Source organism: Thalassophryne amazonica, chromosome 20, assembly GCF_902500255.1.
Source record: "Thalassophryne amazonica chromosome 20, fThaAma1.1, whole genome shotgun sequence".
Taxonomy (NCBI): Eukaryota; Metazoa; Chordata; class Actinopteri; order Batrachoidiformes; family Batrachoididae; genus Thalassophryne; species Thalassophryne amazonica.
In genome coordinates, this window is record NC_047122.1 from 69,143,061 (window position 1) to 69,158,751 (window position 15,691).

At 41.8% G+C, this 15,691-nt stretch overlaps 1 protein-coding gene across 1 annotated transcript; it reads right to left on the reverse strand.

Moving 5' to 3' along the window:
• Positions 1–349: 349 nt before the first annotated feature.
• On the reverse strand, positions 350–15,134 carry rab42a (RAB42, member RAS oncogene family a). Its single transcript, XM_034161000.1, has 2 exons — positions 14,870–15,134; positions 350–941 (listed from the first exon to the last, which is right to left on the reverse strand). The coding sequence occupies exons 1-2, from the start codon at positions 15,082–15,084 to the stop codon at positions 500–502; spliced, it is 657 nt and encodes a 218-aa protein (XP_034016891.1). The 5' UTR covers positions 15,085–15,134; the 3' UTR covers positions 350–499.
• Between the last annotated feature and the right edge of the window lie 557 nt (positions 15,135–15,691).

Consider the following 15,691-nt stretch of genomic DNA (forward strand, 5'->3'; position numbering starts at 1 on the left):
ATAACAAGAAATTACATTGTTTCAAACCAAAACATGACTCAAAGATTTAAGTCATTTTGGCAAAAGTGCACATGGATCCTGAAGGCAGCAGCAGGACAACATCGATTTAATGTGGCAACACCTAATGTTGAGTGCACACCATCAATTAAATGACTTTCAATGACCTTCTGGGTCGATTTGAATAGATTTCAACATTATATACAAGATTACAGTCACCAAAGACGGCAGACAAAGTGTCACACAAACGTGGAGACCCAGGACAGTGCCAAATGGAATGGGAGACACCAACAGTCCACGAGTCCACCTCCAAGACGCGATCGGCCTGCGCAGATTCAGAGGAACAGCCTGATTTCCAGATGTACTTGCACGAGTCGGAATGGAATCCCAAAGCAGGAGGTGAGGAGTGATGGACGGGTGCTGACACGGAGTGACCTGTGGAAGGCTGTGAGTGGAGGTGAGCTCTTGATGGGTCAGGATACGAGGACGAAGCCTAGCTCAGTCAGCAGTGACAGCTCTTCTCAGCGGCCGCAGCAGTCGACTCCCCTTCGTCCTCAGCCAGGTAAAGGACTTTGGCGGTGAGGCCGCTCTTCACGCCATCCCAGCCGTCACGGGTCACGATCTCGCCCATCTTCATCAGCTCATAGATGTCTCTGGTCAGCAGTTCGAAGGCCCGATCCACATTGCTGTTACACTTGGCGGACGTTTCCACATAGCGAATGCCGAGCTCGGCGGCGAGCTGCTCCGCCTCGTCCCGGCTCACCTTGCGGTCCTTGCTGAGGTCGCTCTTGTGGCCAATGAGGATGTAGACCATGTGGTGCGGCAGGATGTGCTCGCTCACTTCCTTGTGCCACTCCCTCACGTGGTCAAAGGTCTTGCGTTTGGTGAGGTCAAACACCAGAAGTCCACCCACTGAGTTACGATAATAAGACGTCGTGATGGACCTGTGGGAAGACAGATTCATGAGTGACATCACAGAATTCTGCGACGCTCCTTCACAATAACACATGATGACTTCTCAGTCAGTTTCTGAGCCGGTGGGGGTCAGGTTAAAGTAGCAGAGCACCTTAAAACCAAGCGGATTAGGATTATCATTCCATGTTCTCAATTATGAAAGAAATTTGATCTTTTTTGACAGAGTTACAAATTTTTGAATATTTGTTCAATGTTAATGTTTTCAGCCCATCAAATTCTACTTGATAGACTGGAAAATCATTTTGGGATTACTGGGAGTGCCCTTGCATGGCTGACGTCATACTTGACCAGTCGTTCTCATTGTGTTTTGTACAGTAACACTACCTCTAACGTTAGTAACATGAAATTTGGGGTTCCACAGGGGTCTGTCTTAGGCCCCTTGCTTTTCTCCCTTTATATAGCACCCTTTGGGCACATATTGTGTCATTTTGGGATTACCTTTTACTGCTATTCAGATGATACTCAGTTATACATGCCGATCACTGCTGGTAATCTCGTTCACATAAAATCCTTAGAAGATTGCCTTGCAGCAGTGAGAAGCTGGAAGCCTCTACTGGTGGTTGGCTCTCACTGCGGTATTGTATCACTTCCTGTTCCGGAGCACAGCGGTGTTTTTCTGTATCTGTTAGCTGTTTAATCTGTGCAGTTAGATTGATCTAGTTACCTAGATAACGATTTGTTTCACAGTGTAATCTTTACGTGCCTTAACTAAAGCACTCCCTCTGCTGAATCACCTCTAAATTATTTACACATTATTCACTTTGTGTGTTTTTAGGAATCCGCTAGCTTAGCGCAGCTACTAGCTCTTAGCCGATTTAGCATGGCGGCTTCTCCTGTCTCTCCCGCACTTTTCTGCTCTGGGTGTGAAATGTTTAGATATTCCTCGGCCTCCTTTAGCAGTAATGGTACTTCTAATAAGTGTAGCTTATTCGTAGCTTTGGAGGCCAGGCTGGGCGAATTGGAGACTCGGCTCCACACCGTGGAAAATCCTACAGCTAGCCAGGCCCCTGTAGTCGGTGCGGACCAAGGTAGCTTAGCCGCCGTTAGTTTCCCTCTGGCAGATCCCGAACAGCCGGAAAAGCAGGCTGACTGGGTGACTGTGAGGAGGAAGCGTAGCCCTAAACAGAAGCCCCGTGTACACTGCCAACCCGTTCACATTTCTAACCATTTTTCCCCACTCGACGACACACCCGCCGAGGATCAAACTCTGGTTATTGGCGACTCTGTTTTGAGAAATGTGAAGTTAGCGACACCAGCAACCATAGTCAATTGTCTTCTGGGGGCCAGAGCAGGCGACATCGAAGGAAATTTGAAACTGCTGGCTAAGGCTAAGCGTAAATTTGGTAAGATTGTAATTCACGTCGGCAGTAATGACACCCGGTTACGCCAATCGGAGGTCACTAAAATTAACATTAAATCGGTGTGTAACTTTGCAAAAACAATGTCGGACTCTGTAGTTTTCTCTGGGCCCCTCCCCAATCGGACCGGGAGTGACATGTTTAGCCGCATGTTCTCCTTGAATTGCTGGCTGTCTGAGTGGTGTCCAAAAAATGAGGTGGGCTTCATAGATAATTGGCAAAGCTTCTGGGGAAAACCTGGTCTTGTTAGGAGAGACGGCATCCATCCCACTTTGGATGGAGCAGCTCTCATTTCTAGAAATCTGGCCAATTTTCTTAAATCCTCCAAACCGTGACTATCCAGGGTTGGGACCAGGAAGCAGAGTTGCAGTCTTACACACCTCTCTGCAGCTTCTCTCCCCCTGCCATCCCCTCATTACCCCATCCCCATAGAGACGGTGCCTGCTCCCAGACCACCAACAACCAGTAAAAATCTATTTAAGCATAAAAATTCAAAAAGAAAAAATAATATAGCACCTTCAACTGCACCACAGACTAAAACAGTTAAATGTGGTCTATTAAACATTAGGTCTCTCTCTTCTAAGTCCCTGTTGGTAAATGATATAATAATTGATCAACATATTGATTTATTCTGCCTTACAGAAACCTGGTTACAGCAAGATGAATATGTTAGTTTAAATGAGTCAACACCCCCGAGTCACACTAACTGTCAGAATGCTCGTAGCACGGGCCGGGGCGGAGGATTAGCAGCAATCTTCCATTCCAGCTTATTAATTAATCAAAAACCCAGACAGAGCTTTAATTCATTTGAAAGCTTGACTCTTAGTCTTGTCCATCCAAATTGGAAGTCCCAAAAACCAGTTTTATTTGTTGTTATCTATCGTCCACCTGGTCGTTACTGTGAGTTTCTCTGTGAATTTTCAGACCTTTTGTCTGACTTAGTGCTTAGCTCAGATAAGATAATTATAGTGGGCGATTTTAACATCCACACAGATGCTGAGAATGACAGCCTCAACACTGCATTTAATCTATTATTAGACTCAGTTGGCTTTGCTCAAAATGTAAATGAGTCCACCCACCACTTTAATCATATCTTAGATCTTGTTCTGACTTATGGTATGGAAATAGAAGACTTAACAGTATTCCCTGAAAACTCCCTTCTGTCTGATCATTTCTTAATAACATTTACATTTACTCTGATGGACTACCCAGCAGTGGGGAATAAGTTTCATTATACTAGAAGTCTTTCAGAAAGCGCTGTAACTAGGTTTAAGGATATGATTCCTTCTTTATGTTCTCTAATGCCATATACCAACACAGTGCAGAGTAGCTACCTAAACTCTGTAAGTGAGATAGAGTATCTCGTCAATAGTTTTACATCCTCATTGAAGACAACTTTGGATGCTGTAGCTCCTCTGAAAAAGAGAGCTTTAAATCAGAAGTGTCTGACTCCATGGTATAACTCACAAACTCGCAGCTTAAAGCAGATAACCCGTAAGTTTAGAAGATCTTCAGTTAGCCTGGAAAAAGAGTCTGTTGCTCTATAAAAAAGCCCTCCGTAAAGCTAGGACATCTTACTACTCATCACTAACTGAAGAAAATAAGAACAACCCCAGGTTTCTTTTCAGCACTGTAGCCAGGCTGAAAAAGAGTCAGAGCTCTATTGAGCCGAGTATTCCTTTAACTTTAACTAGCAATGACTTCATGACTTTCTTTGCTAATAAAATTTTAACTATTAGAGAAAAAATTACTCATAACCATCCCAAAGACGTATCGTTAGCTTTGGCTGCTTTCAGTGATGCCGGTATTTGGTTAGACTCTTTCTCTCCGATTGTTCTGTCTGAGTTATTTTCATTAGTTACTTCATCCAAACCATCAACATTTGTCTAACCAGATCCTTACTCTGGATGGCATTACCCTGACCTCTAGTAATACTGTGAGAAATCTTGGAGTCATTTTTTATCAGGATATGTCATTCAATGCACATATTAAACAAATATGTAGGACTGCTTTTTTGCATTTACACAATCTCTAAAATTAGAAAGGTCTTGTCTCAGAGTGATGCTGAAAAACTAATTCATGCATTTATTTCCTCTAGGCTGGACTATTGTAATTCATTATTATCAGGTTGTCCTAAAAGTTCCCTGAAAAGCCTTCAGTTAATTCAAAATGCTGCAGCTAGAGTACTGACGGGGACTAGAAGGAGAGAGCATATCTCACCCATATTGGCCTCCTGTTAATTCTAGAATAGAATTTAAAATTCTTCTTCTTACTTATAAGGTTTCTTCCTGTTAAAAGGGAGTTTTTCCTAATTAGCAACTAATTAGCATGTAGTTGCGAATTCAAATAGCTGTAACACAGAAACTATAGCACCTACAGAGTTGGTTCTGGTGTCATTTTAAAGGTCTTGTTTAGCTCTACATCTGTGTTGAAACCTGTCTTCTGAAATGCACCACAAAAATGTTGTAACCAATTATACTTCAAATGCAAATTCCAAAAAAAATCCCCTTCAAATTTTTTTTTTCAAATTTCTACTAGAAGTACCTTAGGATGTATTAATTCAGTTAATTCAGGATGTATTAATTAATACAGTTTTAGAGCAGTGAGTCATAATATATTGCATATCTACTCGAAAATTAGCAGTCCCGAATGTATTTTACATGTACAATGTACTCTCATACATAATAGCATGATATTACTAAGTTGTAATGTACACATGAAGAATACCAATCACATTGTATCCAAAGTAAGACATTTTACATTTTTATCAGTCTGTCTACATGTACATGAAAAGCATTTACTACTTGGAATCTTAGGACCAGTTGAAACAGGTATCCATACATATGTACTATTACTGGGGAATTCCCGACTACTCAGACCTGCAAGTGGTTTCACTTTCATATCCTATAACAGCAGCGGGAATCCAGGTTTTCCAAAGCTGTGTGGCTAAGTTCTTTCATTGAGAGATATTTGGCATATATTCATCTGTGAAGCCCCTTCACCAAGATGCCAAAGGCTGAGAAGAGTCTCTCGTGTCTCAAGCAGCATTTCTGCTGTCATCCCTTTGGAATTCATGAGAAACGAAAGAGGTCTGGTTTGAGACCTGTGACAGAGAGAGCCACTGTGGAACATCCAAGACTAAACCTGTAAAGTGGACAAAAGATCTGTACACAGTGTTGGAAAAACTGGCCCAATACAACCCCTGGCAAAAATGATGGAATCATGAAAAACAAAAGAACGCTCCAACACATCACTAGTATTTTGTTGCACCACCTCTGGCTTTTATAACAGCTTGCAGTCTCTGAGGCATGGACTTAATGAGTGACAAACAGTACTCTTCATCAATCTGGCTCCAACTTTCTCTGATTGCTGTTGCCAGATCAGCTTTGCAGGTTGGAGCCTTGTCATGGACCATTTTCTTCAACTTCCACCAAAGATTTTCAATTGGATTAAGATCCGGACTATTTGCAGGCCATGACATTGACCCTATGTGTCTTTTTGCAAGGAATGTTTTCACAGTTTTTGCTCTATGGCAAGATGCATTATCATCTTGAAAAATGATTTCATCATCCCCAAACATCCTTTCAATTGATGGGATAAGAAAAGTGTCCAAAATATCAACATAAACTTGTGCATTTATTGATGATGTAATGACAGCCATCTCCCCAGTGCCTTTACCTGACATGCAGCCCCATATCATCAATGACTGTGGAAATTTACATGTTCTCTTCAGGCAGTCATCTTTATAAATCTCATTGGAACGGCACCAAACAAAAGTTCCAGCATCATCACCTTGCCCAATGCAGATTCGAGATTCATCACTGAATATGACTTTCATCCAGTCATCCACAGCCCACGATTGCTTTTCCTTAGCCCATTGTAACCTTGTTTTTTTCTGTTTAGGTGTTAATGATGGCTTTCGTTTAGCTTTTCTGTATGTAAATCCCATTTCCTTTAGGCGGTTTCTTACAGTTCGGTCACAGACGTTGACTCCAGTTTCTTCCCATTCGTTCCTCATTTGTTTTGTTGTGCATTTTCAATTTTTGAGACATATTGCTTTAAGTTTTCTGTCTTGACGCTTTGATGTCTTCCTTGGTCTACCAGTATGTTTGCCTTTAACAACCTTCCCATGTTGTTTGTATTTGGTCCAGAGTTTAGACACAGCTGACTGTGAACAACCAACATCTTTTGCAACATTGCGTGATGATTTACCCTCTTAAGAGTTTGATAATCCTCTCCTTTGTTTCAATTGACATCTCTTGTGTTGGAGCCATGATTCATGTCAGTCCACTTGGTGCAACAGCTCTCCAAGGTGTGATCACTCCGTTTTAGATGCAGACTAACGAGCAGATCTGATTTGATGCAGGTTTTAGTGTTGGGGATGAAAATTTACAGGGTGATTCCATAATTTATTCCTCAGAATTGAGTGAGTCCATATTTTTTTCCCTCTACTTGGTCTAAAAAAAGTAACCGTTACTGACTGCCACAATTTTTTTCTTGATTTCTTATAGTGTTTCTTAAAGCCAGAAAGTTGCCATTTGAAATTACTTTAGTTTTGTGTCATGTCTGTGATCTGCTTTTTTTCTACAAAATTAAACAACTGAATGAACATCCTCCGAGGCCGGTGATTCCATCATTTTTGCCAGGGGTTGTATATGTATGTATCTACACTAGAGATGTTTATGATGATGGGATTTGAGTTTGTGTTGTGTTAAATGTGTTTGTATCATGGCCCAAGCAGAGGGTCACCCCTTAGAGTCTGGTCTGCTTGAGGTTTCTTCCTCAATACATTGGAGGGAGTTTTTCCTTACCACTGTCGCCTGTGTACTTGCTCTGGGGGTTGTAATGAGTATATATGTATGTTTGTATGTATATAAGGGGTGTGCGTTTATAAGCTTTGCTTCTGCTCGCCCCCTTTTGGTCACATGTCACAGTGGAATTGTCTTGTGTATCAGTTTTTTGTTACTGTTGACTTTGTGTGCCAAATAAATTCATTCATTCGTATATACAGGTAAGACCATAAATGTTTGGACATCTTTTTGCTTTTCTTCGTGCTGACACGAAGTGATCACTGTGAGCTTGGAGGATCGACAGCACGTTTTACCACTTTTAAGAAAGCAGAAGTACCTGGATAAATGACATGCAGTCAGCTCACTGAACTCTGAGGTCACGGCACGGGGGCGATGATCTGCCAGCTCAGCAGGCCTCTTGGTGGAAGGTTTGTCCTCAGCTAGTAAAATGTTGCTCAACTAGATCTGAGTCAGGTGACTGACGCTGACTCTGCATAACTTTCCACCTCAAAGAAGCCTTGAATTGTTGCTGCGGTACAGATATCAGATCACTGAAGATGGGATTATTTCATCCCAAACCCTGTACAGTTGTATATCTTGTTGCTTCTATCAACACTTAAATCATCACTAAAAACAGTGAACCACTTAAATAATGTTTCAACTCGACCCGAACCGCCATCAGCAGACAAACACTGTCCAACAGCTCTGCGGGGTATTTGTTCAATATATTTTTACAAACTGTTACCACACCTTGTTATAAATAAAACCTTAAATCAGAAAAAGTTGGGATGTTGTGGAAGATGGAAAGAAAAAAAAAACACCACAATGTTCCTTACATTTACTCTGCCTTTGTTTTGGGGGTTTTTTCTGGTCATCTTCGCGTCACTTGTAAAAAAAATAAATAAAATAAAATCAATTCCTGCATCACATCCCAAAATAAAGTTGGGACACTGAAGCACTGATCACTTTCTAATGTCGTTCCATCTCACAACACTGAAAAGACCTTTTGACACAAAGCATACAAAGTGATGAAGACTTTCAGCTGTTATTTTGTCCCATTCTTCCTGCAAACACGTCTTCATGTGTCCAACAGTACAAGATCATACCATTGGACACATATCTACAGTCCATCATCTACAGTCCATAATATATTCAGAGAATCTGGGTAACTTTCTACATATAAGCAGCAAGGCCGAAAACCAACACTGAATGCCCGTGACCTTTGATCCCTCAGACGGCACTGCATTAAAAACCGACATCATTGTGTAAAGGATCTTACCGTGTGGGCTCAGGAACACTTCAGAAAACCACTGTCAGTTAACACAGTTCGTCTCTACATCTACAAGTGCAAGTTAAAACTCTACCATGTAAAGTGAAAGTCAAACATCAACAACATCCAGAAACACCGCCGCCTTCTCTGGGCCCGAGCTCATTTAAAATGGACAGACACAAAGTGGAAAAGTGTGCTGTGGTCTGATGAGTCCACATTTCAAATTGTTTTTGGAAATCATGGACATTGTGTCCTCTGGACAAAAGAGGAGAAAGACCATCCAGATTGTTACAAGCACAAAGTTCAAAAGCCAGCATCTGTGATGGTATGGGGGTGTGTTAGTGCCCATGGCATGGACAACTTACACATCTGTGATGGTATGGGGGTGTGTTAGTGCCCATGGCATGGGCAACTTACACATCTGTGATGGCACCATCAATGCTGAAAGGTACATCCAGGTTTTGGAGCAACACATGCTGCCATCCAAGCAACGTCTTTTTCAGGGACGTCCCTGCTTATTTCAGCAAGACAATGCCAAGCCACATTCTGCACGTGTTACAACAGCGTGGCTTCGTGGTAAAAGAGTGCGGGTACTAGACTGGCCTGCCTGCAGTCCAGACCTGTCGTCCATTGAAAATGTGTGGCACATTATGAAGCGCAAAATACGACAACGGAGACCCCGGACTGTTGAACAACTGAAGTCGTACATCAAGCAAGAATGGGAAAGAATTCCACCTACAAAGCTTCAACAATTAGTGTCCTCAGTTCCCAAACGCTTATTGAGTGTTGTTAGAAGGAAAGGTGATGTAACACAGTTGGAAACATACCACTGTCCCAGCTTTTTAGAAACCTGTTGCAGGCATCCATTTCAAAATGAACAAATATTTGCACAAAAACAATAAAGTTTATCAGTTTGAACATTAAATATCTTGTCTTTGTGGTGTATTCAATTGAATATAGGTTGAAGAGGATTTGAAAATCATTGTATTCTGTTTTTATTTACATTTTACACAACGTCCCAACTTCATTGGAACTGAGGTTGTGTGTGTGTGTGTATATGTGTGTGTATACAGTGGTGGGCACAGATAACCAAAAATTTACTTCGATAACAGATAATGAGATCTTTTATAAAGCTAAACTGATAAACCACCCAAAAATGTATCAGAAGTTACAGATAACTGATAACCGATAAATTCCAGTATTGTCTCCGGTACACTTGCAACGACAAGTACTAACAAGCTGATTTTGAGTTTTAACACAACAATTACATTTGTAAGCATCAACAGTGACAACAGACCCAAACAATGAGTCAGCACTTCTGTCTTTGAGTGTCCTGCCCCCTGCTGGAAGCTCCTGTTTACCACATGGCTTCCAGCACAGACGCCACTGAGAGGAGCCACAAAGCTCAACTGTCTACTCAATCACAGCGCTGCCATCAGGCCGAGGTCTTGGAAAATAAAGCAGTGCTGACTTGTGGTTTTGTGTATAAATAAAATGAATACTGATAGAATAACTGCATTAATGTCAATTCTGTCATTTGTGCAAAGTTAAGATATAACATATATCTTTTAATGTTGAATAATGCACTAATTCTGAAGTTTTGTAACAAACACAGACAGATGGCATTCTGGGTAAAATGTGCCTCTGCTCGCACTGATTGGATGATTCATTCTATGTAAACCAACACGTTAATGTGAGGTGTGTCGTGTGTTGGTGTTTACAGATAAATGTTTTTTGTAAAATATTCCATTTTTTATTTGTAAAAAAAGGCATTTTCCAAAAAAAAAAAAAAAAACAAGCCAAGTTGTAATTAGATAACCATCTGATATAACCAGTGTCAAAAATAAATAATAGAACACTGCTATGATCTACTGGTGCCAGACGTTCACTACTTAAACTGGGTTTACACTGTGAGAGTTTTGGCCCTTTTTCAGCTGATTTTTCACTCGTGCGATAATTTTTTGGATCGCACCGAGTTTCAGGTTAATCGCGCGTCCTGCATCGTTTAGTATACATGGAGTAACGAGCTGCGTTTAACATCTCACGACCACGTCCTGATCGGCGATCGTATGGTTGGATGAAAATCAAACCTGTTTGATATTCTGGTCGGCCGTCGTGAGGGTATCCCGCTGCTGAAGCGCTACAAGTGTCCAACCTCTCGCACTGTGCCTGTGCAAACACCGCAGACCTGTCTTGTAATGTTTTTTTTTTGTTTTTTTTTTACTTTGATGTCTCCCATCAATAGTTTTTGTAAATTAAGTTTGAAAAAAAAAAGCTTCTGTTTACGTTTTGCTTCTGGAAACACGAGTCCGACGTGTGGTTTTTGAACATACAATGTGTGTGAGAACATAAATCGTGCACGCTGAACTTTTACACCATGCGGTTCTGTGGTACAGTTTGAACTGGAACCGAGTACAGTGATTGAAAATATCAGCCCAGCTTCAGTTTGAATACTGCATGAACACTACTGGCCAGTAGATGGCAGTAGAGACTGTGAAAACTTGACAAAACAAAATTCCAGATAATCCGTGTTTGCTACATTTAAGATGCGTGGAATTTAATAAATGCAGACACAATAACAACGTCTATAAACCCAGAGAATATATTCACAAGAGTTTTAGGCATTAGACCAGGGGTGGCCAAGTTCAGTCCTCGAGAGCCACATTCCTGACACTCAGTTGTCTCCCTGCTCCAACACACCTGAATCCAATGAAAGGCTCATTAAAAGTCTGCTAACGAGTCTTTCATTGGATTCAGGTGTGTTGGAGCAGGGAGACAACTAAGAGTGTCAGGAATGTGGCTCTCGAGGACCGAACTTGGCCACCCCTGCACTAGAGTTTAATGCTGTTGTCCTGATCAGAGTGTCTGAAATGCATTTCTCATGTCGTGAACATACTGAGATTACCCTATCCTACCCATAATGCACCTGGACACAGCATGCTCACACTAAAACCTTAAAAATTAGTGCATTACTTTAAAACTAAAACATATATCTGATATTTTCACTTTAAAAACTTCAGACGTGACGTTAATTTAAATAACGTCTGAAATTAGTTTGGTTAAAATTTGAACCATATGTATTCCTCTGGAGATATTGCCAGCATGTCAGTATTGTGTGTGTGTGTGTGTGTGTGTGTGTGTTTTTCTGCTTCAAAACATTTAACGGGTAGGTGCTCAAGTGATTTTAAATTTTATAAATGTTTGTAGCTGTTCAGCTTTGTTTACCACGTTAATGGACAAAAATTTATCGGAAGATAATTAGCCCGATAATGGTTTTTAAAGTTATCCGAAAAGATAATCTGATAATGAAAACACTATCTTCAATAATTAGCAGTTATTGGATTATTGGAACTGTGCCCACCACTGTGTATATATATATTTTTTTTTTTCGTTATTAATATCACTTTGAGCAGATGGAATCAGTTAATGAGTGAAATCACCTGGTGGAGTCAGTGGCTGCAAAGAAAACCTGCACCCTCTTGGCCCTTTCTGGAACAAGTTGCCCACCCCTGCCTTAAAGCTACCACTTTCCAATGCGACACAGAGTAAAATAAAGCCTTTTAAGAGGAAGAGGGGCCACACTGATCATCTGAAATAGACCTAATGTGCATTTAAAGTGAAGCAGTGTGTTTGTCTATTTTTAAAAAATACAGTCTGCTCGACGTGGTGACTGACTATTGACCTGACGGCCGGGTATCTGAAGACGGGTGCTGTCTGTTTTGTTCAGACTCATTTTTCGCTTTTTAATTTTCGTTTTTTTGGGGGCAACACACAATGCTTCACAAACACGGTAACTTAAAAAAAAACAAAAAAAACAAAAAAAAAAAACAGTGACTGCGAGGCTGCATGTTCAACCATCATCTGAAATACATCTGCTGAATCACAGAGAAAGAGGGATTAAAAAAAATTCCAGAATTTTTTTTAGGTTGAATTTTTTGAGGTTGATTTTTTTTTTTTTTTTTTAGGTTGAAGTTTTTGAGGCTGAATATTTTGATGCTAAACAAATTCAACCTTAGACATTCAACTTCAAAGTCTGATTTTGATCAAATCAAATCAATTTTTTTATATAGTGCCAAATCACAACAAACAGTTGTCCCAAGGCGCTTTATATTGTAAGGCAAGGCCATACAATAATTATGTAAAACCCCAACGGTCAAAACGACCCCCTGTGAGCAAGCACTTGGCTACAGTGGGAAGGAAAATCTCCCTTTTAACAGGAAGAAACCTCCAGCAGAACCAGGCTCAGGGAGGGGCAGTCTTCTGCTGGGACTGGTTGGGGCTGAGGGAGAGAACCAGGAAAAAGACATGCTGTGGAGGGGAGCAGAGATCGATCACTAATGATTAAATGCAGAGTGGTGCATACAGAGCAAAAAGAGAAAGAAACAGTGCATCATGGGAACCCCCCAGCAGTCTAAGTCTATAGCAGCATAACTAAGGGATGGTTCAGGGTCACCTGATCCAGCCCTAACTATAAGCTTTAGCAAAAAGGAAAGTTTTAAGCCTAATCTTAAAAGTAGAGAGGGTGTCTGTCTCCCTGATCTGAATTGGGAGCTGGTTCCACAGGAGAGGAGCCTGAAAGCTGAAGGCTCTGCCTCCCATTCTACTCTTAGAATGGGAGGCAGGGTTGTGTGAGTTCCCCTGAGTTGAGTCTTTTGTTCAGTGGTGTGATGCCAATCACCTGGTTATAAATGTAAATAAAATGCAGGAGATGGTTGTAGATCCTCGGTCTGTTGGGGACCAGTCTCCAGTTGTAGTTCATGATCAAAAAATCCGCCAGGTAAGCTCTTATAGATATCCAGGTGTTCACTTACATAATCTATTTAGCTGGGGAACCCATACTGATCATTTGTGTGCACGTTTACAGCAAAGACTGTATTTTTTACGTCGACTTAGGGTGTTTGGTGTTGACCAGAAAGTTATGCGTTTATTTTATCGGGCGGTGTTGGAGAGCATCATTAGATACGGGATGGCAGCATGGGATGGAAACGTATCTGTTCAGCTAAAATCAAAGCTTTTTTGTCTGGCGCAGACCGCTATGAAGGTTATGGGGAGGACTGGAACCCTTCCCCTTCAGCCCATCTATGAGCAGTCTGTCTATAGGCAAGCACAGAAAATACTCTGTGATCCATCCCACATCCTCCATCAGGAGTCTGAACTTTAACTATCTGGGAGACGATACAGAGTCCCCAAGTGCAAACTGAACACATACAAGAACTCTTTTGTTCCAACCTCAATCAGACTCCTGAATGCTGCGGGGGTTTTGTATGGGAGCAGCGTTAAGGGCTTTGTGCACGGATGTATATGCGTGTGCATGTGTGTGTATGTATGCGTTATATGTAGATATGTGTATGTATATATATATATATATATATGTATATGGGTGGGTGTGTGTGTATATGTGCACACACACACACAAATGCACTTGTGTGTGTATGTGTACAAGTAAGGTGTGTACTTTAACTTATCTATTTTAATGTTTTATTATGTTGTTTTAATTGTAAATTATATTATGGGAAATGTGCAATATGCTGATGAATGTTCCATAGGCATGCAAGCAGTGTACTGTTTGTTGTTGTGTTTATTGAATTTTGAGACAGAAATGTCTGCAGAGCACTTGAAGTCCAAGACAAATTTCCCTTTGGGGACAATAAAGTGTATCATATCGTAAATACTTATTTGCCTCACTGTATGTATACACACACATTTTATATATATATATATATATATATATATATATATATATATATATATATATGACTGAGTGGATCCTTGTCATTTGATTGGTGGTTTGTCACAAAACATGAATTATTGTCCCATTTGTGTTGCATTTACCGTGCAAATTTGGTTCCATACATTTTGGACCATTGCACTACCCTGTTGTCTCCCACCAACACTGAATCCAAGCTACGATATCTGAATGTCCAGCTGACTTCACCAAGGTTTTTGATTGCAGGAAACAATTTTTGTCACAGGCCTTATTTGTTTACATGTAAACACAATGGACAAGAGGCCACGTGGTTCCTGATCCCCAAAACAGAAGGTTCCTGGTTCAAGACCACACTTAGCCCCATGTAACGTGCAGGTGCATCCGGCGTCAAACTTGTGCCAATTTAACCTGCAGATCCACCAGATCTGCTGCGGCAACAATGAGCAGGAAAGTCAAAAGAATCGACTCCATGTAAAACTAAAAGAATAACATTAAAAGCCGTTTGATGAGGTTTCAGTCGTCGCTGTTTACGCACTCCTGCTTTGATGTGCGCGCGTGCCACAGCACGTCACAAAGGAACATCCTGAAGGAGAAACACCTCCAAGCTTCAAAAAGCGGGGAGATGAAAGCGAGCAGCAGCCTGTCGGGCCTCCTGGAGGAGCAGGACGCAGTCAGGCACCTTCATCTTTAACGTGCACATCATTCCACGGACGACGCCACGGCGCGTGTCGGGGTCACGGCGGCTTACATAAGAGCCGTGATTCGGTCTCACCTGAAGCGCTCCTGTCCGGCCGTGTCCCACAGCTGAAGCTTGATTTTCACGCCGGGCTCGACGTCCAGCGAGCGGGCGTAAAAATCCACGCCGACCGTGGGGTCCGCCACGTCGCTGTAGTTTCCGTCCGTGAAACGCTTCAGCAGCGACGATTTGCCCACCGTGGAATCCCCCAGCAAAATGATTCGGAACTGGTACTGCCACAAAATATCCATGGCATGACTGAGAGGAACCAGAACCAGACGGCGGCGGGTTCCAGGCTCTGAGGAGGCGGGGCGAGGGGCGGGGGCGGAGGTGGTCACGTGACCGCGGAGTGACACTGTGTCACTGCCAACGAAGCACCTGCTGCAGCTGCTTCACATGAAATTAACTCACTATTTCACAAATCGATTCACCGTTTTGAAATTCCTGAAAGATCAAATTACACATTTAGAAATGATTGAAACATGAAATGAAAGAATTCCTTCACAAATTGATTCACTTTTCTAAAAATGAAACACTAAATCAGTTGTTTCAGAAAGTGATTCAAAGAGGAAGAGCCTGTAGTGTACATACAGTCCTACCACTAGGGGCAGTGTGCAGCCACAGTCCATGATCCATAGTCCAGAGTCCATGATCCACAGTCCAGGGTCCAGACTCCATGATCCATAGTCCAAGGTCCACAGTCCATAGTCCAGGCTCCAGAGTCCATGATCCATAGTCCAGGGACCAGAATCCATGATCCATAGTCCAGGGTCCAGAGTACATGATCCATAGTCCAGGGTCTAAAGTGCAGAGTCCAGGGTCTAGAGTCCAGGGTCCACAGGCCATGATCCAAAGTCT

Bases quoted from the DNA above. Each gene is read 5' to 3' on its own strand.
- rab42a (XM_034161000.1), bottom strand. From the start codon at position 15,084: ATGGATATTTTGTGGCAGTACCAGTTCCGAATCATTTTGCTGGGGGAT. The intron at 942-14,869 runs GTGAGACCGAAT...GTCTTCCCACAG, and splicing joins GCCGGACAGGAGCGCTTCAG to GTCCATCACGACGTCTTATT.